This window comes from Ranitomeya variabilis, chromosome 2 (genome assembly GCF_051348905.1).
Source record: "Ranitomeya variabilis isolate aRanVar5 chromosome 2, aRanVar5.hap1, whole genome shotgun sequence".
In the NCBI taxonomy this organism is placed as follows: Eukaryota; Metazoa; Chordata; class Amphibia; order Anura; family Dendrobatidae; genus Ranitomeya; species Ranitomeya variabilis.
Genome location: NC_135233.1, coordinates 172,939,079 through 172,964,589, shown reverse-complemented (window position 1 = coordinate 172,964,589; position 25,511 = coordinate 172,939,079). Strand labels below are relative to the sequence as shown.

The 25,511-nt window shown below is 43.2% G+C and overlaps 1 protein-coding gene across 2 annotated transcripts in view; it reads right to left on the bottom strand.

Moving 5' to 3' along the window:
* LOC143804781 (pecanex-like protein 2) overlaps window positions 1-25,511 on the bottom strand; it is a 1,087,275-nt gene that overhangs the window by 735,907 nt on the left and 325,857 nt on the right. For both annotated transcript variants that reach the window (XM_077283212.1, XM_077283213.1), the window contains exon 8: window positions 1,018-1,138. In XM_077283212.1, the coding sequence (XP_077139327.1) occupies window positions 1,018-1,138 (121 nt within the window). The remainder of the gene's footprint in view (window positions 1-1,017; window positions 1,139-25,511) is intronic.

Below are 25,511 nucleotides of genomic sequence, written 5' to 3'. Positions count from 1 at the left end.
CTGCAAACAGGGCAACACCACAAAGTTGTCAAAAATTAAACATGTAAAAACTCATATAGTTTGCGCCTATACATACCAACTGTACCAATAAAAAAGTGGGAACACATTTATTCGATATATATTAAAATAGAATTATATGATCAAATAGCCTAAAAAGTCATTCGTATGTATATACCTAAAATATAAAGTCCAATTAGTTCATATATGTTTCTATATGGTATTAGTTCATATATGGTACAAATGACTTCTGGATTTCTAATTATTTTTATATTTTTTTTATTTTTTTTAAGATAGTGTGTTGTGGTTTGTCATCTTTGACCCAAAAAAATAAATTTTGGGATTTTGATTTTTTTTTCATGGCATTTACTATACAGGTTAATTAATTTCATATTGTGATAGAATGGATTGTTAGCGACATGGAAATACAAAATATGGAGTGTGAATCAAATTTTCAATTGTTTTTGTAATACCGTATGTTGAAAAAAACTTTTGTTTAGTATTTACATTTTTTTAGTCCTCTTGGGAGACTTAAATATGTTATGTCCTGAAAACCCATTCTCAATCAGTATGTTTCCCCTTCTAAAATAACAACACTTATACTCATCATCGGTACCTTTGCTGTTCTAGCTGTCAACATTGGCTATTGCGGGCATCGCATCACATTATGTCACGTGATCCCTGAGGCCAATCAGTGCTGGCTTCACTTTCTCCACCTTCAAACAAATCACGTACATCCAAAGGAAGTGAGAGCAGCTGCTCTCTCACTTCCTTTGGATGTATGTGATTCCTCAGATGGCAGGGACAGTGAAATCATCGTTGATTTGCCACAGAGAGAGTTAGTGCCAGCACCACTGGAACGGCGTCAACACCCGAGTTTAAGTATTATTATCTTACTGGGGCAAATATAGGGACTCAGGAAGGGTTGTTTGAGTAGTGTACAACCCCTGTAAGTGCAATAAGATAAACATACATACATACTGTACATACAAGAGATGAGATGCTGATAGAATTACTTACATGTGCTGTGCCACACCTGCTTCCTTTTACAGTAATTACAGAAGCTTGTGACTCTTCTTCTGGATCAGAAAATAGTCTATGATTTCCTGAAGTTTCTGGATCTGAATTCAATTCCGTGTCACTATAAAAAAGTATAAATTAGCTTTACTATGGTAAAAATATAGATCATGCATCTTGGTATTCCTTTTCATTCGACATTGGATTATTCAGAACAATGGCACTTGTTTCCAACATTGTCTAATCATCATCTACAATTTCTCAGTAGCAAAATTGGAAGACTTAGCCCTGATTTATACTTCCAAGAGTCATGGACGTGATCTAAAGATATTTTTCACAGATAGAACACATAACCATTATAGCAAAGCACAACCCAGTAGCATATTAATTTGTGAGACTAGGCACCAACAAGGCATCAAAGGATCATATGAAAAAAACGCTGCAAAACATAATATGAATCAGGAGGAGAACAGAGTATAATAGTTAAAAAAATATTTTTTATTAACGGATAAAGTAACCATTACGTTTAAAAATTACAGACAAGACAAACAGACATGTTTGACAATCGAGAGTCATCTACAACTTGCAATTTCTGAACAACAAGAGGAGTAAGACCATTAACCAGGGGAAAGTCTAATGTGCTGACCAGTTGGGTATCATATTATAAAAGGAGTGTTCACAGCATTTCAATAACATGTATGGTACAATGTCTCCAATAGTCAGAGAAAACATGCTAATGATATCACAACTTCTTACCCTGTGGCGGAACAGGACTTAAGTAGTCAAAAACCAGATGAATTCAATCCCCAATGCGCGTTTCACGTGGATATTATGCCTGCTTTCTGGAGGGGAGGTATATAGAAATGGTGCACTGAAGGACTGTTTTGCAACCATGGTAAATGGTCACATGGGAATCCGTGCTCACCTATTGCCCAATAATATATTTGAAAAAACAGAGAGAGAGAATATGAGTCTAGGAAGAGGTTTTCACAGGTACCCATTCACATGGAGACGTTTATTCTCAGCGAGGTAGGCAAGCGTAGGACCTGATATATGAGAGATGCCGTAAAGGGGCTATCAGGTCATTGGCCATTGGCCATTTTTATGCGCTAAACGCTCTCATTTTTCATATTTCTAGTGCAGTATTGCAGTTCAGTTTTCATATTTCATGTTTGCATGTCTTAGCGCTGCAGTGTGCTGCCTTTTTTACTTGACTATATATGAGTTGGTTACTCTAGGTTCAGCACCTGTTCACACTTAGTCTATGTATGGATGTGACGGTCAGTTTTTTCAAATATATTATTTAGCCTTCTGACTGAGCACTCCGCCTCCTAGCCCAGGTGTTTTAATCGCAGCAGGTCCAGTACCCCTCCACAGAGAGAGAGAATATGAGTCTAGGAAGAGGTTTTTCACAGGTACCTATTCACATGGAGACGTTTATTCTCAGCGAGGTAGGCAAGCGTAGGACCTGGTATAAGAGAGATGCCGTAAAGGGGCTATCAGGTACACATAAAATTGGCCATTTTTATGCGCTAAACACTCTCATTTTTCATATTTCTAGTGCAGTATTGCAGTTCAGTTTTCATGTTTCATGTTTGCATGTCTTAGTGCTGCAGTGTGCTGCCTTTTTTACTTGACTATATATGAGTTGGTTACTCTAGGTTCAGCACCTGTTCACACTTAGTCTATGTATGGATGTGACGGTCAGTTTTTTCAAATATATTATTTAGCCTTCTGACTGAGCACTCCGCCTCCTAGCCCAGGTGTTTTAATCGCAGCAGGTCCAGTACCCCTCCACAGAGAGAGAGAATATGAGTCTAGGCAGAGGTTTTCACAGGTACCCATTCACATGGAGACGTTTATTCTCAGCGAGGTAGGCAAGCGTAGGACCTGATATACGAGAGATGCCGTAAAGGGGCTACCAGGTACACATAAAATTGGCCATTTTTATGCGCTAAACGCTCTCATTTTTCATATTTCTAGTGCAGTATTGCAGTTCAGTTTTCATGTTTCATGTTTGCATGTCTTAGCGCTGCAGTGTGCTGCCTTTTTTACTTCACCTATTGCCCAATGGCGCTGCTCACATGGCACGTGCGCATCACATCACACGTGTCACACCCGCACCACCCAGCCATCAGGCCCAAGCCATGCATGCGTGGGAGTGTGAAGAGGCCAAGGTGCAGAGCGGAAAGGGGGCGAGGCACGCACACGCACCGATGGGGAAAAAGAGGGTAGTGATACTCTATAAGTGGCCTGATGGATAATAAAAAAAGTAAGAGTACATTGGTATAATGAAGAAGTTACCACAAAACCAAGCATATGTAATACATTTGCAAACAGATGATAATCAATAGATAGCCTGGCCGCAAATATAACAACAAACATGGTATATATTTATATGCTCAAACAATTATATCAGCGCAGAATATGGGCAATACATATGTAATTCATCATTGAATATCAATCCACATCAATACTTGAAATGAGTCCAAGCTTGAATTATATTTGCCAAAGTGTACTAGTGTAGAAAAATGTAAGGGTGTGTTCCCACCGTAAGTAAACGCTGCGGGTTGGACAATGCGTACATCCGTAGCATCCAACCCGCAGCGGCCAGATGTTACAGCATAGTGGATGGGATTTCAAGAAATCCCATCTCCTCTATGCATACTGAAACACCTCCGGCTTACCTGTGGAGACGAACATGCGGCGCCTCTTTCCAGACCGCAGCATGTCAATTTATGTAGCTGAGACGCTCCATCTACACTGCGGAAATTACCCATTCACTATCATTAGATGTGGTAAAACTGCATTATCTTTCTAGTCACATGCATATTAAGTGCGGGAATGCAGATTACTACACAAGCGTATGAATTTAAATAATGTTGTACCTTGTTTCAGCCGGGAGTTCAGATACACTGCAGTTCTCGTGATGAGCTGAGCTGATCGTGAGAACTGCCATGCACATGACCCCCAGAGATGAAGTTATCTCCGGTCACTAGCCAAGTTCTCATGATCAGCTGACGGCGAGAACTGCAGTGTACCTGAATCTCCGGTGATCATCTTCAAGCTCCACTGTGTCTGGATGTCTGGCTGAATAGTGTCATAATGGCACCTTTCAACAAAAGGCATACAGATGTGTCAAAGCTGGACTCGTCGGGGGACAGTATGTATATCTTCTCGGCAGACAGGTAAGTATATTGTTGATTTTTATTTTATTTCTCTTACAGGAGAATGAGGGCATCTGTGGAATTAGGTGATGCCGTAAGTATGGTTTAATTAATAGCTATTGAAGGAGTTTGTGTCATTATTTCAATTAAAGGACTTTATTCTGGCTGTGTATTTTCCATACAACTATAGTATTAGTAATGAATGGGTGATTTATAGATGCCTCTCCATTACTAAGCCGTGGGATTGATGTTACCTGACAATTCAAAGGTGACATCAACCCCACAAATATTACCCACTTGCCACCGCTACAGGGCAAGTGGGAAGAGCAGGGTAAAGTGCCACAATTGGCGCATCTTTGGATGTGCCAATTTTGTGGCGGTTGCAGGCTGCTATTTTTAGGCTGGTGATGGCCAAAATTCATGGGCCTCGCAGGCCAAGAATACCAGGCCGCAGCTGTCTACTTTTTCCTTGGCTGGTTAAGAAAAATAGGGGGACGCCACACTATATTTTTTTGAGGGGATCCCAATATTTTTGCTAAACATCCAAGGTAAGCAGACTGCTGAGGACTGTTATTATCAGGCTGGTAAGGTTCATGGATATTGGATCCTTACTTGCCTGAAATACCAGTCCCAGTAGTCTGCTTTACTCTGGCTGGTTAACAAATGTGGGGGACCCCATGCTATTTTTTAAAAGAATTATTATTTATCTATTAAAAATGAGGGGATCTCTGTCGGTGCTTTCCTCCACTTCCTGTGTTGTGTACTTCTGGCTGTATCACAAGATTTACCATTATTTAACCCCTTAAGCCCCAAGGGTGGTTTGCACGTTAATGACCGGGCCAATTTTTACAATTCTGACCACTGTCCTTTTATGAGGATATAACTCTGGAACGCTTCAACAGATCTTAGCGATTCTGACACTGTTTTCTCTAGACATACTGTACTTCATGATAGTGGTAAAATTTATTCGATATAACTTGCGTTTATTTGTGAAAAAAATGGAAATTTGGCAAAAATTTTGAAAATTTTGCAATTTTCCAACATTGAATTTTTATGCCCTTAAATCACAGAGATATGTCACGCAAAATACTTAATAAGTAACATTTCACACATGTCTACTCTACATCAGCACAATTTTGGAACCAAAATTTTTTTTTGTTAGGGAGTTATAAGAATTAAAAGTTGACCAGAAATTTCTCATTTTTACAACACCATTTTTTTTTAGGGACCACATCTCATTTGAAGTCATTTTGAGGGGTTTATATGATAGAAAATACCCAAGTGTGACACCATTCTAAAAACTGCACCCCTCATGGTGCTCAAACCCACATTCAAGAAGTTTATTAACCCTTCAGGTGTTTCACAGGAATTTTTGGAATGTTTAAATAAAAATGAACATTTAACTTTTTTTCACACAAAATTTATTTCAGCTCCAATTTGTTTTATTTTACCAAGGGTAACAGGAGAAAATGGACCCCAAAAGTTGTTGTACAATTTGTCCTGAGTACGCTGATACCCCATATGTGGGAGTAAACCACTGTTTGGGCGCATGGCAGAGCTCGGAAGGAAAGGAGTGCCATTTTACTTTTCAATGCAAAATTGACTGGAATTGAGATGGGACGCCATGTTGCGTTTGGAGAGCCACTGATGTGCCTAAACATTGAAACCCCCCACAAGTGACACCATTTTGGAAAGTAGACCACCTTAAGGAACTTCTCTAGATGTGTGGTGAGCACTTTGACCCAACAAGTGCTTCACAGAAGTTTATAATGCAGAGCCGTAAAAATAAAAAATCATATTTTTTCACAAAAATGATCTTTTCGCCCCCAATTTTTTATTTTCCCAAGGGTAAGAGAAAAAATTGGACCCCAAAAGTTGTTGTGCAATTTGTCCTGAGTACGCCGATACCCCATATGTGGGGGTATACGACTGTTTTGGCGCATGGCAGAGCTCGGAAGGGAAGGAGCGCCAATGGACTTTTCAATGTAAAATTGACTGGAATTGAGATGGGACACCATGTCGCGTTTGGAGAGCCCCTGATGTGCCTAAACATTAAAACCCCCCACAAGTGACACCATTTTGGAAAGTAGACCCCCTAAGGAACTTATCTAGATGTGTTTTGAGAGCTTTGAACCCCCAAGTGTTTCACTACAGTTTATAACGCAGAGCCGTGAAAATATATATATATTTTTTTCACAAAAATGATTTTTTAGCCCCCAGTTTTGTATTTTCACAAGGGTAACAGGATAAATTGGACCCCAAAACTTGTTGTCCAATTTGTCCTGAGTACGCTGATACCCCATATGTGGGGGGGAACCACTGTTTGGGTGCATGTCAGAGCTCGGAAGGGAAGGAGCGCCATTTGGAATGCAGACTTAGATGGATTGGTCTGCAGGCGTCACGTTGCATTTGCAGAGCCCCTGATGTACCCAAACAGTAGAAACCCCCCACAAGTGACCCCTTATTGGAAACTAGACCTCCCAAGGAACTTATCTAGATGTGTTGTGAGAACTTTGAACCCCCAAGTGTTTCACTACAGTTTACAACGCAGAGCCGTGAAAATAAAAAAATCCTTTTTTATCCCACAAAAATGATTTTTAGCCCCCAAATTTTTATTTTCCCAAGGATAACAAGAGAACTTGGACCCCAAAAGCTGTTGTCCAATTTGTCCCGAGTACCCTGATACCCCATATGTTGGGGTAAACCCCTGTTTGGGCGCACGGGAGAGCTCGGAAGGGAAGGAGCACTGTTTTACTTTTTCAACGCAGAATTGGCTGGAATTGAGATCAGACGCCATGTCGCGTTTGGAGAGCCCCTGATGTGCCTGAACAGTGGAAACTCCCCAATTCTACCTGAAACCCTAATCCAAACACACCCCTAACCCTAATCCCAACGGTAACCCTAACCACACCCCTAACCCTGACACACCCCTAACTCTAATCCCAACCCTAATCCCAACCATAAATGTAATCCAAACCCTAACCCTAACTTTAGCCTCAACCCTAACCCTAACTTTAGCCCTAACCCTAACTTTAGCCCCAACTCTAACCCTAACTTTAGCCCCAACCCTAACCCTAACTTTAGCCCCAACCCTAACCCTACCTTTAGCTTCAACCCTAGCCCCAACCCTAACCCTAGCCCTAGCCCTAGCCCTAACCCTAACCCTAGCCCTAACTCTAATGGGAAAATGGAAATAAATACATTTTTTAAATTTTTTAATTTTTCGCTAACTAAGGGGGTGATGAAGGGGGGTTCGATTTACTTTTATAGCGGGTTTTTTAGTGGATTTTTATGATTGGCAGCCGTGACACACTGAAAGACGCTTTTCATTGCAAAAAATATTTTTTGCGTTACCATATTTTGAGAGCTATAATTTTTCCATATTTTGGTACACAGAGTCATGTGAGGTCTTGTTTTTTGCGGGACGAGTTTACGTTTTTATTTGTAACATTTTCGGGCACGTGACATTTTTTGATCGCTATTTATTCCGATTTTTGTGAGGCAGAATGACCAAAAACCAGCTATTCATGAATTTCTTTTGGGGGAGGCGTTTATACCGTTCCGCGTTTGGTAAAATGGATAAAGCAGTTTTATTCTTCGGGTCAGTACGATTACAGCGATACCTCATTTATATCATTTTTTTATGTTATGGTGCTTTTATACGATAAAAACTATTTTATAGAAAAAATTATTATTTTTGCATCGCTTTATTCTGAGGACTATAACTTTTTTATTTTTTCTTTGATGACGCTGTATGGCAGCTTGTTTTTTGCGGGACAAGATGACATTTTCAGTGGTACCATGGTTATTTATATCCGTCTTTTTGATCGTGTGTTATTCCACTATTTATTTGGCAGTATGATAATAAAGCGTTGTTTTTTGCCTCGTTTTTTTTTTTTTTTTTTACGGTGTTCACTGAAGGGGTTAACTAGTGGGACAGTTTTATAGGTCGGGTCGTTTTTTTTTTTGCATTTTTTTTGGAATTTTTTTTTTTTTTCTTTTTTACACATGTGAATTTTTTTTTTTTAAACTATAACATTGCCCCAGGGGGGGCATGATGTAATAGTGTAAGATCGCCAATCTGACACTTTGCTGTGCACTGTGTCAGATCGACGATGTGACGTGCACAGCTCCTGGAGGCTTCCCAGCGCCTGCTCTGAGCAGGCGCAGTGAAGCCACCTCCCTGCAGGACCCGGATGCCGCGGCCATTTTGGAACCGGGCCTGTTGCAGGGAGGAGGAGGTAAGAGACCCTCGGAGCAACGTGATTACATCGCGTTGCTCCGGGGGTCTCAGGGAAGCACGCAGGGAGCTGCCTCCCTGCCCGATGCTTCCCTATACCGCCGGAACACTGCGATCATGTTTGATCGCAGTGTGCCGGGGGTTAATGTGCCGGGGGCGGTCCGTGTCCGCTCCTGGCACATAGTGCCGGATGTCAGCTGCGATAGTCAGCTGACGCGCGGCCGATCGCATATGACGTACTATCGCGTCACTGGGAATTAAGTCCCAGGTCACCTTAACGGGATAGTACGTCATATGGGATTAAGGGGTTAAATTAGTTCACATGTGTAGTAAGCTGCGTTCCCGCACTTAATATGCATGTAACTAGAAAGATAATGCGGTTTTACCGCATCTAATGAAAGTGTATAGGTAATTTATGCAGCGGAGACTGAGCGTCTCCGCTACATAAATTGACAAGCTGCAGTCTGGAAAGACTCACCACATGTCCGTCTCTGCAGGTGAGCCGCGGGAATTGGTGCACACATAGTGGGCATGGGATTTCTTGAAATCCCATCCACTAGGCTGTAACAGCTGGATGCTGCAGGTTGAACACTGCAGATATACACAGCATCCAACCCGCTGCATTTACTGACCGTGGGAACATACCCCCAGTATATCTGCAAACAGAAAATCACTTTGTTTTCCTTCCCAGAAGCCAACTTTCAATTAGCTTTATTTCAAGTGACAACAAAAAGCATGCAATGAAAAAACGCATCAAAAACACATGTATAAAACGCATCAAAAACACAGGTGACCTCAGATGTAGATTTGCTGCAGATATCATCTGCGTCAAATGCTGAGCAAATATTGAGCCATTCCTGATTGTGTGCACATACTCTTAGGATAGTAACAAAGGTACTGTAGTTGACTAATCAAATGACCCACAGCAGAAATTTTAGAAAGGCACAGCAGTAGTCAGCCATAGGCCAAGCATGTCATATCAGGGTCTGGGCCAGATTTTAGAGCTTTGAATTGCAGTTTCAATTGAGACAAGGTGGGTGAGGGAGCAGTGTAAGCCTTCTTTGCTGGGAGCCCTGATATCTCAAACTGTTTTTTATCCCAGCCACACTCATGTGGCACAAACATCAGTTTCATAAACTACTATTGGTAGAAAAATGTAAAGATAGTAACACAGGTAGTTGACTGAAAGTAAGTGCAGGCCTATCGGCCTGGGAGCTCTTCCGCTATTGGCAACACACATGAAGGTGACCCAACTTTAAGTCCAAACATTTCCAAAAATTATTGCCACAAACCACTACAGTGGTATAAATTTCCCCACAGAAGAAATAGTATAATGGGCCTCTGACACCCTTTCCACTACAGGCAACCCACAGATGGAGACCTAATTTGGAGTCTCCACATTTCAAAAAATGATTGTCACACACCACAAAAGTGGCATCAGTTTCCACAGAGTAGAAACAGTATAATGGACCTCTGACCTCCCTTCCACTACAGGCAACCCAACAGATAGAAAACCACTTTGGAGTTTCAACATTTCAAAAAAGTGTTTGTAAGATCAACAACAGGCACAGAAGCCACAACGAAGGTGGCACAGACTGCAATAATGCGAGATCATGACACTAAAAATGACATCATCGTCTAGTTTGCCCAGTCGGCAACTGGGGTGCAAAAGTCATTGGAGTTCCATGACTTGTACTTTTTGATGAAAGTTAGGCGGTCAACACTTTGAGTGGACAGCCAGATGTGCTTATCTGTCAGGACACCACCAGCAGTGCTGAAGACACGTTCTGAGAGAATGCTGGCTGCCGGGCATGACAAAACCTCTAAGGTGTGAAAGGCGAACTCAGGTCATTCTTCCATTTTTGAAGACCAAAATGCAAAAGGGTCCAAATTCCACCTGTTGACATTGATTTTGGGATCAAGATACTCCTGCATCATCCTTTTCAGTCGTTCACAACGTGTCAGACATATTCTTTGTACTGCTGGTGCACGGGCTGTTGTAAAAAAATGTGTGAAACATGTGCAGAGTGGAATTCCACTGTGTCGGCACATTGCAAAGCAAATGGTTAACCGGTAGACCAAAAGACCTCTTTAGCGATGCAAGTCGATGACCAGAGGAGTGCGATCGGCGGAAGTGAGCACACATCGACCATGCATTCTGTTGCAGCAGCTCATCCAGGCTAGGATAGTGGAGGAGAAATTGGTGTACCACCAGGTTGAGGATGAGAGCCATGCAAGGCATGCGTGTGAGTTTGACCCCAGCCTAGGGTCGTCACCAGGTTCGCATCATTATCGCACAGGGCCTTCCTTGGCTCCAGGTTCAGTGAAGACAGCCATTGTTCAAACTTGGGACATTTAGATATAGATAAAACACCTTTATTAAAAGCCAGGATGTTGGCTGTTATGATCCCTAGTGGCTGAGGATCACAAATAGATCAGCAAGTGATTAAACTAAGGACAAGCTCTAGGGAGATGGTAACTGGACTGATCGCAAATCTGAACCTATCCAAAACAACTAGAGGTAGCCGGTGAACAGAGTTCACAACAGTTGGCGTAGGCATACAATTGGTGCAGGGATGTGAAAGTAAGGGCATATATGGACAAAAAAAAATGCTCTTGGCCGACATTGTACTAGAGCTACTTGATAGTGATCTGATCCTGGGGAGATCTCATCTTTGTAGGTCAAGAACCAAAGACCAACTACATCAATCAAGCATCAAAGACCTACTTCGTAGATCAAGCTCCGAAAGTCAGATGTTGAATGCCGGCCAGAGAGAAATGCCTGTCATCTCTCAAAGAAGACACCGAGTGAACCAAGCCATTACTCCCAGCGTAGACATAAGGTACAGAGTGTGGGCTGGGGCCGTGCTACAGGGAACGAAGACTGCCAGTGTGATTAGCATACTGTGTGCCAAGTGACTCACATATCTACGACTTGCTCTCTAGCTGGAAATACCGGCAACCCCCTCTAGGGCCAGTGTAAAAATTAGCCCCAATGTGGTTTGCACGTTAATGACCAGGCCAATTTTTACAATTATGACCACTGTCAATTTATGAGCTAATAACTCAGGAACACTTCAAGGGATCCCACAGATTCTGAGATTGTTTTTTCATGACAAATTGTACTTCATGATAGTGGTAGAATTTCTTCTTCATTTTAACTTGCGTTTATTTGTGAAAAAAATTGGGAACATTTTGCAATTTTCAAACTTGTAATTCTTATGCCCTTAAATCAGAGAGCTTTGTCAAACAAAAGAGTTAATAAATAAAATTTTCCACATGCCTACTTTACATCAACACAATTTTTGAAACAACGTTTCTTTTTGTTAGGAAGTTATAAAGGTTAAAAGTTGACCAGCAATTTCTCATTTTTCCAACAAAATTTACAAAACCATTTTTTTAGACCACCTTACATTTAAAGTGACTTTGAGGGGTCCATATGATAGATAATACCCAAAAGTTACACCATTATAAAAACTGCACCCCTCAAGGTGCTCAAAACCACATTCAAGAACATTCAAGAAGTTTACAAATCCTTCAGGTGCTTCACAGGAATTTTTGGAATGTGGAAATTCACAACAAATTTACATTAAGGTAGACCCCAATTTTTTTTATTATTGCAAGGGTAGCAGGAAAAAATGGGCCCCAAAATTTGTTGTGCAATTTCTCCTGAGCATGCCGATAACCCAAAATGTTGGGGAAAACCACTGCCTGGGTGCATGGCAGAGCTTAGAATGGAAGAAGCGCAATTTGACTTTTTGAATGCAAAATTTGGTGAAACGATTAGCGGATGCCATGTAGTGTTTGGAGAGCCCCTGATATGTCTAAATAGTGAAAATCCCTCACAACTGACATCATTTTGAAAACTAAACCCATCAGGGAACTTATCTAGATGCAAGGTGAGCACATTGAACCCTGAGGTGCTTCACAGAATTTTAGAACGTTGAGCCGTGAAAATATAAAAAAATCACATTTTCCCCACAAAAATTTTTTTAGCCTCAAATTTTGCATTTTCATAAGGGTAGCAGAGGAAATTGCAGCATACAACTTGTTGTGCAATTTCTCCTGAGTACGCCAATACTTATGTATGTATGGGAGAAGACTACTGTTTGGGCGCATGGCAGGGCTCAGAAAGGAAGAAGCATCATTTGACTTTTTGAATGTAAAATTTGCTTGAATCGTTAGCAGACGCCATGTGCCGTTTAGAGAGTCTCTGATGTGCCTAAACAATGGAAACCTCCAACAAGTGACACCATTTTGGAAAGTATACCCCTCAAAGAATGTGTTTAGATATGTGATGAGCACCTTGAACCCCCAGGTGCTTTACAGAAGTTTATAAAATAAAATATCACATTTTCCCCACAAAAATGTTATTTTAGCCCCAAATTTTCCATTTTCACAATCATAACAAGAAAAATTACCTATTACAATTTGCTGTGCAATTTCTCCTGATACCAATTTGTGGGGGAATATTAATTTTGAGGTACAATGCAAAGCTCAGAAGGGAAGAGGCACCATATTGGAGTTCAGATTTTGCTGGAATGGTTTGAGGGTCCATGTCACATTGGCACAGTCCCTGAGATGCCAGAACAACAGAAATTTCTCATATGTGAACTCATTTTATAAATTACACTCCCAATGAATCATCTGGTGGTGCCATGATCATATTAACATCACATGTGCCTCACAGAATTTTATACCATTGAGTGGTGAAGAAAGAATAAATTACTTTATTACAACTAAAATGTTGTTTTATCCCCAAATTTTTAATTTTTCTAAGGGCTAATAGGAACATTTTTTACAACAAACTGAAGTCTATTTTTCCTGAGTGTGCCAATACCCTACATGTAATCAGGAAATATTTTTCAGGTACACTGCAAAGCTCAGAAGCGAAGTAGCGCCATAATATAGTTCAGATTTTAGTGCAGGACCTATGGCATCCACAGTTCCTCCATGCACCTCATTATAGGGAATCTTCCACTTGGGGTTCCGTCTGAGTCACGTATTTCAGAGATTTACACAGAAACCTTAGTGTAAGTGTAAGGAGGTGGCAGTGACCATCGTGTGTTTCCTCTCTCCTGAACACTGAGCACAAGATTCACGTGCGGCACCCTGACAGTTATTCATGATCACTAATGCTAATGTAATGTTCGGTTCCCTAATGTTCATTAATGTGTGTCATGTATTGTAATGTGATGCATTTGTTATATACTGTGTGTAAACTTAGGGACAGTATAGGACCATAGGGGGATTAGAGTAGATGGGGCACATTAGAGATAGAGAATAGGATAGATAAGAGTATTAGTTTAGGCACAGACAGCAAGGAGTTAAGTAGATGGGAAGGGCACAGAGCAGAGCAGCACAGAGCAGGGAGATATAGGACAGACATTTCCTGATTCTGTCAGACACCCGGACAGTCTTCACAAGGGGCAGAATGCATACAGTGAGACAGTTACAGGCTGTGGGGGAAAAGTCTGCAGATGGCAGTAAGTGTCCCCCCGGCTGAAGAATAGTGCAGTCAGACACCAGCTCAACAGGACAATCCCCAAGAAGGATCCGGGGTCTAAGACTGGGGCGGGAGCAGCTGAGATGGCATTCCCAGTACCTTTCCCTATTGGAACCGGACAAGGGGCTGACAGGGAGCTGGTGATGCTGAAGGTATAGATGGGGCATGAACTGTCAAAAAATGCTGCCAGGATAGTAGAGGAAAGGAAAGTGCAGACAGGAGAGAGTCTGGCTAGAGGTACGGCCGTGAACGCTGAAAGTAAAGAGAGAGAAATGACAGAGATACTAGAGTTTGGGAAAGTAGAGGAAAAGTAGAGGAAATGTTGCCCTGTGTGAACTGTGCTGCTGATGTGAAGAATGCAGATAAGTAGATGTCTCTGTGTTTGAACTGTGCTGTTTGTGACATGAATACGCTGCTGTCTAGTAAAGTTAAGCTGTTGGAAAAGACCTCGTCTTTGCAGATTTGCGGAGCTCATGAATGTGGAGCCGGCATGGCAGCAGCTGATGGGAATCTGACATAGCCTGTGAGTGTGCTGTGGTGCATGCTGCACGTGCAGCACAAGGAACTTTATTTCTCTTTTCATGACTGTTGCTTAATGGACTCGCCCATGACTACCACCCCGTGCCACTCTGTTACATTTGGCGTAGTGGGCAGGATCTAATCCAGAAGCCCGGCAGCTACACAATTGGTGGAGAAGATTCCCAAAACTTGTGGACTGGTGACAGCCTTGAAAGAGTTAAAGATGGCGGTTGATAGTGATTTGAAGATGGCGCCGAATGCTGACAAGGAGACAGCGGTCAGTGGTGCGAAGATGGATGGCACCGCCTTTCATGGGTGTCATGGAAGGAAATTGGTGCCAAAAGGAAGGAGGCCATATCCCCCTGTGATTAATGCCCACCTGGAATGGGTGCGGGTGAAGAAGTAGCTTCAGCCTTTGCAGCAGAGCATGAGGAAATGGGTGGAGCAGCCAGAAGTAACTTCACACATCAACAGATGGAGCCCAGAAGAGCAAGACAGCATGCCCGGAAGAGGGACGCCATTACCCAGCAGGTTACCTACTGAGAGCATGTAGGATATCTGCGGAGACACCATCACGTGTTTCTCAACGCAAGCAGTGAATAGCCAGGCCTTTCCCTGGGAAGGAACAACCACGGGAAGGGCAGCATCCAATAAAGGAAAACATCCAATACAGGAAAACCACCTATGCCAAGCATGGTATCCATCCACAGACAGCTGTTTCGGGGTGGTTGCCCCTCATCAGTGTGGAGTAGGAATCTGGCTATTAGGAGCAATGCCTAGTAAAAGGCTGTAAAGGCACAGATGATTGGCCTCGGGGAGACCAAAACATCCAACACCACGGAGGCACCATCACATGTTTCTCAATGCAGTGATCCAGAACACTGCCCCCATCCCTTATGGGAAATATGCAAATGCATGTAGGATATCTGCGGAGACACCATCACGTGTTTCTCAACGAAAGCAGTGAATAGCCAGGCCTTTCCCCGGGAAGGAACAACCACGGGAAGGGCAGCATCCAATAAAGGAAAACATCCAATACAGGAAAACCACCTATGCCAAGCATGGTATCCATCCACAGACAGCTGTTTCGGGGTGGTTGCCCCTCATCAGTGTGGAGTAGGAATCTGGCTATTAGGAGCAATGCCTAGTAAAAGGCTGTAAAGGCACAGATGATTGGCCTCGGGGAGACCAAAACATCCAACACCACGGAGGCACCATCACATGTTTCTCAACGCAGTGATCCAGAACACTGCCCCCATCCCTTATGGGAAATATGCAAATGCATGTAGGATATCTGCGGAGACACCATCACGTGTTTCTCAACGCAAGCAGTGAATAGCCAGGCCTTTCCCCGGGAAGGAACAACCACGGGAAGGGCAGCATCCAATAAAGGAAAACATCCAATACAGGAAAACCACCTATGCCAAGCATGGTATCCATCCACAGACAGCTGTTTCGGGGTGGTTGCCCCTCATCAGTGTGGAGTAGGAATCTGGCTATTAGGAGCAATGCCTAGTAAAAGGCTGTAAAGGCACAGATGATTGGCCTCGGGGAGACCAAAACATCCAACACCACGGAGGCACCATCACATGTTTCTCAACGCAGTGATCCAGAACACTGCCCCCTAAATGCATTTGCATATTTCCCATAAGGGATGGGGGCAGTGTTCTGGATCACTGCGTTGAGAAACATGTGATGGTGCCTCCGTGGTGTTGGACCTACTGAGAGCAGACCTAATCTCAAGTGATTTGCGGCGCTCATGAATGCGGAGCTGTCATGGCAGCAGCTGAGGGGAATCTGACAGAGCCTGTGAGTGTGATGTGTTGCATGCTGCACATGCAGCACAAGGGACTTTATTTCTCTTTTCATGTACAAGGTGCCAGGGTGCTCACTGACTGTTGCTTAATGGACTTGCCCACGACTACCACCCCGTGCCACCCTGTTACATACGCGCTAAGCACAGAGCGCAGGATAAATGTGTGCCGAGCCTTACTGCAATCTTTGGGAAGCAGAATGAACAAATCAACAGCAGGTGAAGAATTGTTTTTATTTTTTTTACATTGTTCCTCATGTGGTGTAAGTGATATGGTGACTTTATTCTTCAAGTCGATGTGATTACAGCGATACCACATTTATATATTTTTTTATGTTTGGCTGTTGTCACACACTAAAAAATGCTTTTTACTGTGAAAACTAGTTTTTGCATCACCAGATTTTGAGAGCTATAATTTTCCCATATTTCTGCCCACAGTCATGTGAGGGATTGTTTTTTGCAGGACAAGTTGATGTTTTTACTGGTACCATTTTCAGACACGTGACTTTTTTTATCGCATTTTATTCCGATTTTTGAGAGTCATAATGACCAAAACCTAGCAATTCAGTTTTTTTAAAAAAAATATTGTTCTGCATGTGGTAAAATTGATAAGGCAGGTTTATTCTTTGGGCCAGTAAGATTGCAGTGATACCCTTTTATATCTTTTTTATGTTTTGCCACTTTTACACAATAAAAAATATTTTATAGAAAAAAATTTTTTTTTGCATCTCTTTATTCCGTGGGCTATAACTTTTTATTTTTCCACTGATGGAGCTTAATGACAGCTTGTTTTTTGAGGAACAAGATGATGTTTTCAGTGGTACCATGATTATTTTATTTGGTATTATGATAAAGCATTGTTTTTTGCCTCATTTAACTAGTGGAACAGTTTTATAGGTTGGGTCGTTCTGGACGCGGTGATGCCAAATATGTGTACTTTTATTGTATACATATATTTTTTTAATAAATATTTATTCATGGGTACAATATATACAGTATATATTTTTATCATTATTTTTTTATTATTTTTTAAATATTTTTATTTATTTATGTTTTTACTTTTTTACTTTATCCCACTATGGGACTTTCATTTTTTTGCAGGCTGATTACTAGTATAGAATATGCTGGTACATCCCTATGCTGTGTAAACTGTCAGCGCTGCACTGACCAAGTTGCTTCATCATGCTCTGGGCATGATCAAGCAACTTTGCTACCTCTGGTGACCCGCATGTCATCAATACGACATCGGGTCACCATGGCAACGATAGGGACCCTGCAATGACGTTGCAGGGTCTCCAATCCAAAGGCAGGGGGGCTCTCTTCCCTCTGCCTGCTCCTGAAATGCTGCGATTGAGGTCGATCACAGCATTAAGGGGGTTAAAGTGCCTGGAGCGGTGCGGGACCACTCCTGGCACTGAGTGCTGGGTGTCAGCTGTCAATATCAGCTGAAACCTGGCAGCGACTGCGCATGCACAGCCTCTGTGCATGGAAAATCGCTGGGAAGTATCCATACATCACAGGCCAATAAGTACTGTCACAGGGACGTATGGATACGTCTCGGGTGGTAAAGGCGTTAAAGAGAATAAGACTGTAATGGGCCTAGTAGTAAAAATGACACCCGTTAAGCTGAAACATAAAGGCTAATCTTTAGTATGGAGCTCATTTACATGTATCATCCGATTCTCTCATCAGATGCTACTGGCCAATGTGAGCAAGCCCTAAGTGGAAGGTCTGGATTGCAGGCATTCAGTTCATCACTGGTACTTTTTTCTGTGGAGACATGCTGTTGTGATGGATGCAGTATGTGGCTTAGCATTGTCTGTCTGATATATGCAAGGTCTTCTCTGAAATAGACATTGTCTGGAAAAGAGAATATGTTGTTCCAAAACTTCTACATAAGGCCGGGGTCACACTTACCAGTAGAATGCGAGAAACTTGCACGAGTCTCTTGCATCAATACCCGGCACAGCCGCTGGCTCTCAGGAACGAAGCGTTCAGCAAATACAAGTAGCCGTACACTCCGGTCCCGAGTGCTGGCGGCAGTGCCGGGTATTGATGCAAGAGACTCATGTGAGTTTCTCGCATTGCACTCGCAACCACAAGTGTGACCCCGGCCTAATACTGAGGCTAGTTTCACACTAGCATTCAGCAGGGCTGCAGAGGGCAGCCTTCTGTTAGGTGTTGAGTTACCGCCTCTGCACAGTGGGAATCTCAAACCATCTCCGCTGTGGTCTCCCATTCTTCTCCAGCTGCAGTGGAGTCTGCTCAGCAGAGATGTCGGTCCAGGCGTCTTGCTCAGTCTCACTCTGTGCATAGAGTTACTGCTGCTTTTCCAGCTTCTGCCATTAAAGCCAATGCTGGGCAGCGGCGAGCAGACGCTTTTGGGACTAAGTCCTGCTTTTCCCCTTCTGAGCATGCCCAGGGCAAGATCTCCCATTGGAGATCGAAAGTCACATGCTCAGATACTGCAGCTGATCCAATTGGTCCTCCAGGAAGGTCCTGAAGGTGCTGAACTTCTGTGGCAGCTTTCCATTGGTCCTTTTTGGAAGGTCCTGTACGTGCTGCAGCTATATAAGCTTCGCATGACCGCATGACCATGCGCTAGTGTACATTTGTATACGTGTGTGTGTTGATGAGTGCAAGTCATTCTTTAATATCCCCTCCCTTGTGTATTACTGCTCGCGAAAGGTGGATGCTTGCTGTCTAGCGCCCGACTAGCTGTCAACATAAAGACACACGATACAGTGTCTACTGCTGTAGCCGCCAGTGCGGCGCCGTGCGCTTATAGAGCGCTTTCTTATCCCAAGTCTGGGTGGTCAGTGGCGTCCGCCAAAGCGGCACAGCACACACTCTTGTGCTTTAAGTTATTCTGTTACTTTGACACCCCAGTTGCGGTGTCGAGCACAAGTGGTCTGTAAGTACTCTAATCCAGTGTCTTGGGATAGAGTCCTGAGACTCCTTGCTTGCGCTCTTGGTGCGGTACCGCGGCCCTGTGACGCAACAGGGTTTGCCTCCTTCACACAGGGTGAAGTTAACCCATGTGTGTATCCACATTGTACCGCCATATAGTCCGTCACTACTCAGCAGCAGGTTCCATCTCTGCACAGTGTGGACCCCGGGCTGCGAACGCACCTTATACCATCTCTCTTATAATTTGGTGCGTTCCGCTAGCCCTAACACCTTCTTCCTCCGTTAACCCCCGTCCACTGCCGCACCTCTTCCTTCAGCTCTGCCTACATCTGCATGCGTCCTGCGTACCCTATCTTTAACATTGGGTACACAGGCCATGTGAATGTATGCGGATGCCTCTGCATGCGTCGTATTGACGCTGTGCTGAACTGCATTTTGTTGCGGTCGGCGCAGCGTCAAAATGACGCATGCGGAGGCAACCACATACATCCGCATGGCCTGCGTATCGAATGTTAAAGATAAGGTACAGAGAACGCATGCAGAAGTAGGCGAAGCTGAATGAAGAGGTGTGGCAGTGGGCGGGGCTTAACAGAGGAAGAAGGCTGCCGTCCGCAGCCCTGCCGAACTCTAGCGCAAAACAAGCCTAACATGCTCTTGTTATACACAGTAATGTGTTTTAGTTGAAGATTGACCCTCCAGCTGTTTTTCATTTGTGCCACTCACTTTTTCAGCCTTTCATTAACCCTTTTCCAACTTTTTGAATTGTGTGGCTCACATTAATTTCGAAATGAATGGATTTAACCCCTTTCTGACATTAGACGTACTATCCCATCGAGGTGGGGTGGGCCCGTAGGACCACCGACGGGATAGTACGTTATATGCGATCTGTGCACTATATATGTGATCATTGTGATCATATGCACTATGATCGCAGTGTTCCGGCTTGCGTGCTTCCCTGAGACCCCCAAAGCAACGCGATGTGATCGCGTTGCTGCGAGGGTCTCTCACCTCCTCCTCCCTGCAGCAGGCCCGGATCCAAAATGGCCGCTGCATCTGGGTCCTGCAGGGAGGTGGCTTCACAGCGCTTGCTCAGAGCAGGGCAGCGATCTTACACTATAACATGATGCCCCCCCCTTGGGGCAATGTTATAGTGTAAAAAAAAAAAATATTCACATGTGTAAAAAAATAAATAAAAAAATTCAAAAAAAAAATAAAAATAAAATATATTGTTCCTATAAATACATTTCTTTATCTAAATAAAAAAAACAATAAAAATACACATATTTACTATCGCCGCATCCGTAACGACCCGACCTATAAAACTGTCCCACTAGTTAACCCCTTCAGTGAACACCGTAAAAAATAAAAAAAAAACGAGGCAAAAAACAACGCTTTATTATCATACCGCCAAACAAAAAGTGGAATAACACGCGATCAAAAAGACAGATATAAATAACCATGGTACCGCTGAAAACGTCATCTTGTCCCGCAAAAAACGAGCCACCATACAGCATCATCAAAGAAAAAATAAAAAAGTTATAGTCGTCAGAATAAAGCGATGCAAAAATAATTATTTTTTCTATAAAATAGTTTTTATCTTATAAAAGCGTTAAAACATAAAAAAATGATGTAAATGAGGTATCGCTGTAATCGTACTGACCCGAAGAATAAAACTGCTTTATCTATTTTACCAAACGCGGAACGGTATAAACACCTCCCCCAAAAGAAATTCATGAATAGCTGGTTGTTGGTCATTCTGCCTCACAAAAATCGGAATAAAAAGCGATCAAAAAATGTCACATGCCCGAAAATGTTACCAATAAAAACGTCAACTCGTCCCGAAAAAACAAGACCTCACATGACTCTGTGGACTGAAATATGGAAAAATTATAGCTCTCAAAATGTGGTAACGCCAAAAAATTTTTTTGCAATAAAAAGCGTCTTTCAGTGTGTGACGCCTGCCAATCATAAAAATCCGCTAAAAAAAATGGCTATAAAAGTAAATCAAACCCCCCTTCATCACCCCCTTAGTTAGGGAAAAATTAAAAAATTTAAAAAATGTATTTATTTTCATTTTCCCATTAGGGTTAGGGCTAGGGTTCGGGTTGGGGCTAGGTTTGGGGCTAGGGTTAAGGCTAGGGTTAAGGCTACAGTAAGGGTTGGGGCTAAAGTTAGGGTTAGGGTTTGGATTACATTTACGGTTGGGAATAGGGTTGGGATTAGGGTTAGGGGTGTGTCAGAGTTAGGGGTGTGGTTAGTGTTACCGTTGGGATTAGGGTTAGGGATGTGTTTGGATTAGGGTTTCAGTTATAATTGGGGGGTTTCCACTGATTAGGCACATCAGGGCTCTCCAAACGAGACATGGCGTCCGATCTCAATTCCAGCCAATTCTGCGTTGAAAAAGTAAAACAGTGCTCCTTCCCTACCGAGCTCTCCCGTGCGCCCAAACAGGGGTTTACCCCAACATATCAGCGTACTCAGGACACATTGGACAACAACTTTTGGGGTCCAATTTCTCCTGTTACCCTTGGGAAAATACAAAACTGGGGGCTAAAAAATAATTTTTGTGGAAAAAAAAGATTTTTTTTTCACGGCTCTGCATTATAAACTGTAGTGAAACACTTGGGGGTTCAAAGTTCTCACAACACATCTAAATAAGTTCCTTGGGGGTCTAGTTTCCAATATGGGGACACTTGTGTTTTTTTTTTACTGTTTTGGTACATTAGGGGCTCTGCAAACGCAATGTGACGCCTGCAGACCAATCCATCTAAGTCTGCATTCGAAATGACGCTCCTTCACTTCTGAGCTCTGCCATGCACTCAAACGTTGGATCCCCCCACATATGGGGTATCAACGTACTTAGGACAAATTGGACAACAACATTTGGGGTCCAATTTCAACTGTTACCCTTGGAAAAATACAAAACTGGGGGCTAAAAAATAAATTTTGTGGAAAAACATTTTTTTTTTATTTTCACGGCTCTGCGTTATAAACTGTAGTGAAACACTTGAGGGTTCAAAGTTCTCACAACACATCTAGATGAGTTCCTTAGGGGATCTATTTTCCAAAATGGTGTCACTTGTGGGGGGTTTCAATGTATAGGCACATCAGTGGCTCTCCAAATGCAACATGGCGTCCCATCTCAATTCCTGTCAATTTTGCATTGAAAAGTCAAATGGCTGTCAGGACTCTGAACATTTTGATTACCTTTTGTGCACTACTGCCCTTTTCCAAGATGGCGTCTTTGGTCTCATGTGCACTGTGTCTTCCTGCTATATAACTCCACCCCAGCCTTTAGTCAGTGCTAGAGTATTCTGCCTTGCATCCAGCTCCTGATGACTCCCTGGGTTTGCACCTGCACCTGCTCCTGTGAACCTGTGTGGATATCCTGCTACTCAGCTCTGAGTTTCTGCTGCATACATCGGTTTCCAGTAATCCTCCATCTGGCCGCTTGTGTTTGTTTCCATCTGCATTTGCTGGACATGTAAGCTGTTGCTGCTCTGCTTAAACCTGAGACTTTTACCCAGGCCTCCCTGGTTGTGCTAAGATATTATTTGAACTGCCTTATAAGCATATCTATCTGTGTTTGGACTACCAAGGACTTATTCGTGTCAAGTATCCTCAAGAATAATTGTGCTTCATAGACTTTCTGCGTGATTGCATTTTCCTCTGAAGTTTCCTATAGACTGTTAAGCTGCATTTAATATTTACACCAAGTATTGTGGACTTGAGTTTCTCTCTGCACCTGTTTGAATTACCGTGTGATAATATAGACTTTACCACTTATAAAACTGTGTCCTGTAGTTGTTTTGTTCCATGCAAAGAGTCTCCTGAGTCACCCTTATAATCTTTACAACGGCACTCCTTCAAACAGTGGTTTACCCCCACATATCGGGTATCAGCGTACTCAGGTCAAATTGTAAAACAACTTTTGGGGTCCAATTTCTTCTCTTACCTTTGGGAAAATAAAAAATTGGGGGCGAAAAGATCATTTTTGTGAAAAAATATGATTTTTTTATTTTTACGGCTCTGCATTATAAACTTCTGTGAATCACTTAATGGGTCAAAGTGCTCACCACACATCTAGATAAGTTCCTTAGGGGGTCTACTTTCCAAAATGGTGTCACTTGTGGGGGGTTTCAATGTTTAGGCACATCAGTGGCTCTCCAAACGCAACATGGCGTCCCATCTCAATTCCAGTCAATTTTGCATTGAAAAGTCAAATGGCGCTCCTTCGCTTCCGAGCTCTGCCATGCGCCCAAGCAGTGGTTTACCCCCACATATGGGGTATCGAGACAAGACAAATTGTACAACAACTTTTGGGGTCCATGTTCTCCTGTTACCCTTGCTAAAATAAAACAAATTGGAGCTGAAGTAAATTTTTTGTGAAAAAAAGTTAAATGTTCATTTTTATTTAAACATTCCAAAAATTCCTGTGAAACACCTGAAGGGTTAATAAACTTCTTGAATGTGGTTTTGAGCACCTTGAGGGGTGCAGTTTTTAGAATGGTGTCACACCTGTTTATTTTCTATCATATAGACCCTAGCAAAAAAAAACAAATAGAATATTTAACCAAGGTCCAAAAAACTAAGCAAAACCAAAAAAAACCTTGTATTTTACCAGATCATAGATAAAACCAAATCTTTATTTCTCACTTTAAAACATTAAACAGACAATGCTCAGGTCAGTTGGATATATTATTTAATTTGCAAAGAACCTGCCTCTGACTCAAGTAGAGTGCCCAGTCATGTTCATCCACTATTCAGGGGCATTTAGAAGTGATCTTAATATACCCAAGTTACAGAAATATTGGCTTGGATCATTACTTTACTGAGGCTGCTCATGTTTTGGTCTCAGAACATGGCAATCAGCTACAGTGTGGAATAGCCAACACTGTTGTAACACCCTCAGGGTTATAGGTATAATACAGCCTGGAGAGTCTCCCAATAAATTAAAATATAACTTTTAATCAGGATATTAAAAATGGACAAACATAACACACATAAAAAGCATAGATAATGTGCTCATGGCAACCAGTGCTCAAGGATAAAAAAAACTGGCTTGATCTCACCAAATAGAAGCGGATGGATATCCACAAGTACCTTACAACGCTCACAGGAACCAAAGGAAGTCCAAATAGCAGGATGAGGTAGGGGGTATGGGGTTAGTTCCCTAAACCCCTGTCGTGCACCTGTAGTACTCCTGTCCTAACAAGGACAGGCCCCAAGTGAGCCCTGCTATGGACACCCACCAACAGAGCCGTATTTGCCACTAGGCACTTGAGGGCACGTGCCTAGGGCGGCAGGATGCGGAGGGGCGCACTTGAGCTAGGTTTTTTCTTTTTTTTTTTTATAAAAGTCCGAGGTCAAGTCACCTTAATGAGCGGTACCACGTGACCACTCATACAGGAGGGAAGATGCTGCAGAGATGCCGGGAAGGTCTGCGCCGCGCGGTGAGAGGTGAGTATGACAGGGGAGAAGGATGGGGGAGCCATGCACGCAGGGTGGGAGGATAGGGGAGCCATGCACGCAGGGGAGGAGGATAGGGGAGCCATCCACACAGGGGAGGAGGATGGGGGAGCCATGCACGCAGGGTGAGAGGATAGAGGAGCCATGCACGCAGGAGAGGAGGATGGGGGAGCCATGCACGCAGGGTGGGAGGATAGGGGACCCATGCACACAGGGTGGGAAGATGGGGGAGCCATGCACGCAGGATGGGAAGATGGGGGTGCCATGCACGCAGGGTAGGAGGATGGGGGAGCCATGCACACAGGGTGGGAGGATGGGGGAGTCATGCACACAGTGTGGGAGGATGGGGGAGCCATGCACAGTGTGGGAGGATGGGGGAGCCATGCACACAGGGTGGGAGGATCGGGGAGCCATGCACACAGGGTGGGAGGATAGGGGAGCCATGCACACAGGGTGGGAGGATGGGGGAGCCATGCACACAGGGTGGGAGGATAGGGGAGCCATGCACGCAGGGTGGGAGGATGGGGGAGCCATGCACGCAGGGTGTGAAGATGGGGGAGCCATGCACACAGGGTGGGAGGATGGGGGAGCCATGCACACTGGATGGGGGAGCCATGCACACAGGGTGGGAGGATGGAGTATAAATATGGAGTATAAATACTGGGCCCTATAGGGGGGACACAGTGTAAGAGGACAGTGTGAAGAGGGGGCCGGTATAGAAAGGAGAGGTCAGTGTGAAGAGCATGTACCATAAGAGGGACAGTGTGGGGGTCATATTTTGTGCAGACGATATAGTGAGGGGCAATTTTTTATTCAGGAGCATTATAATATATATATATAGAATGTGCTCAGAAGAATACAAATCGCATGCTT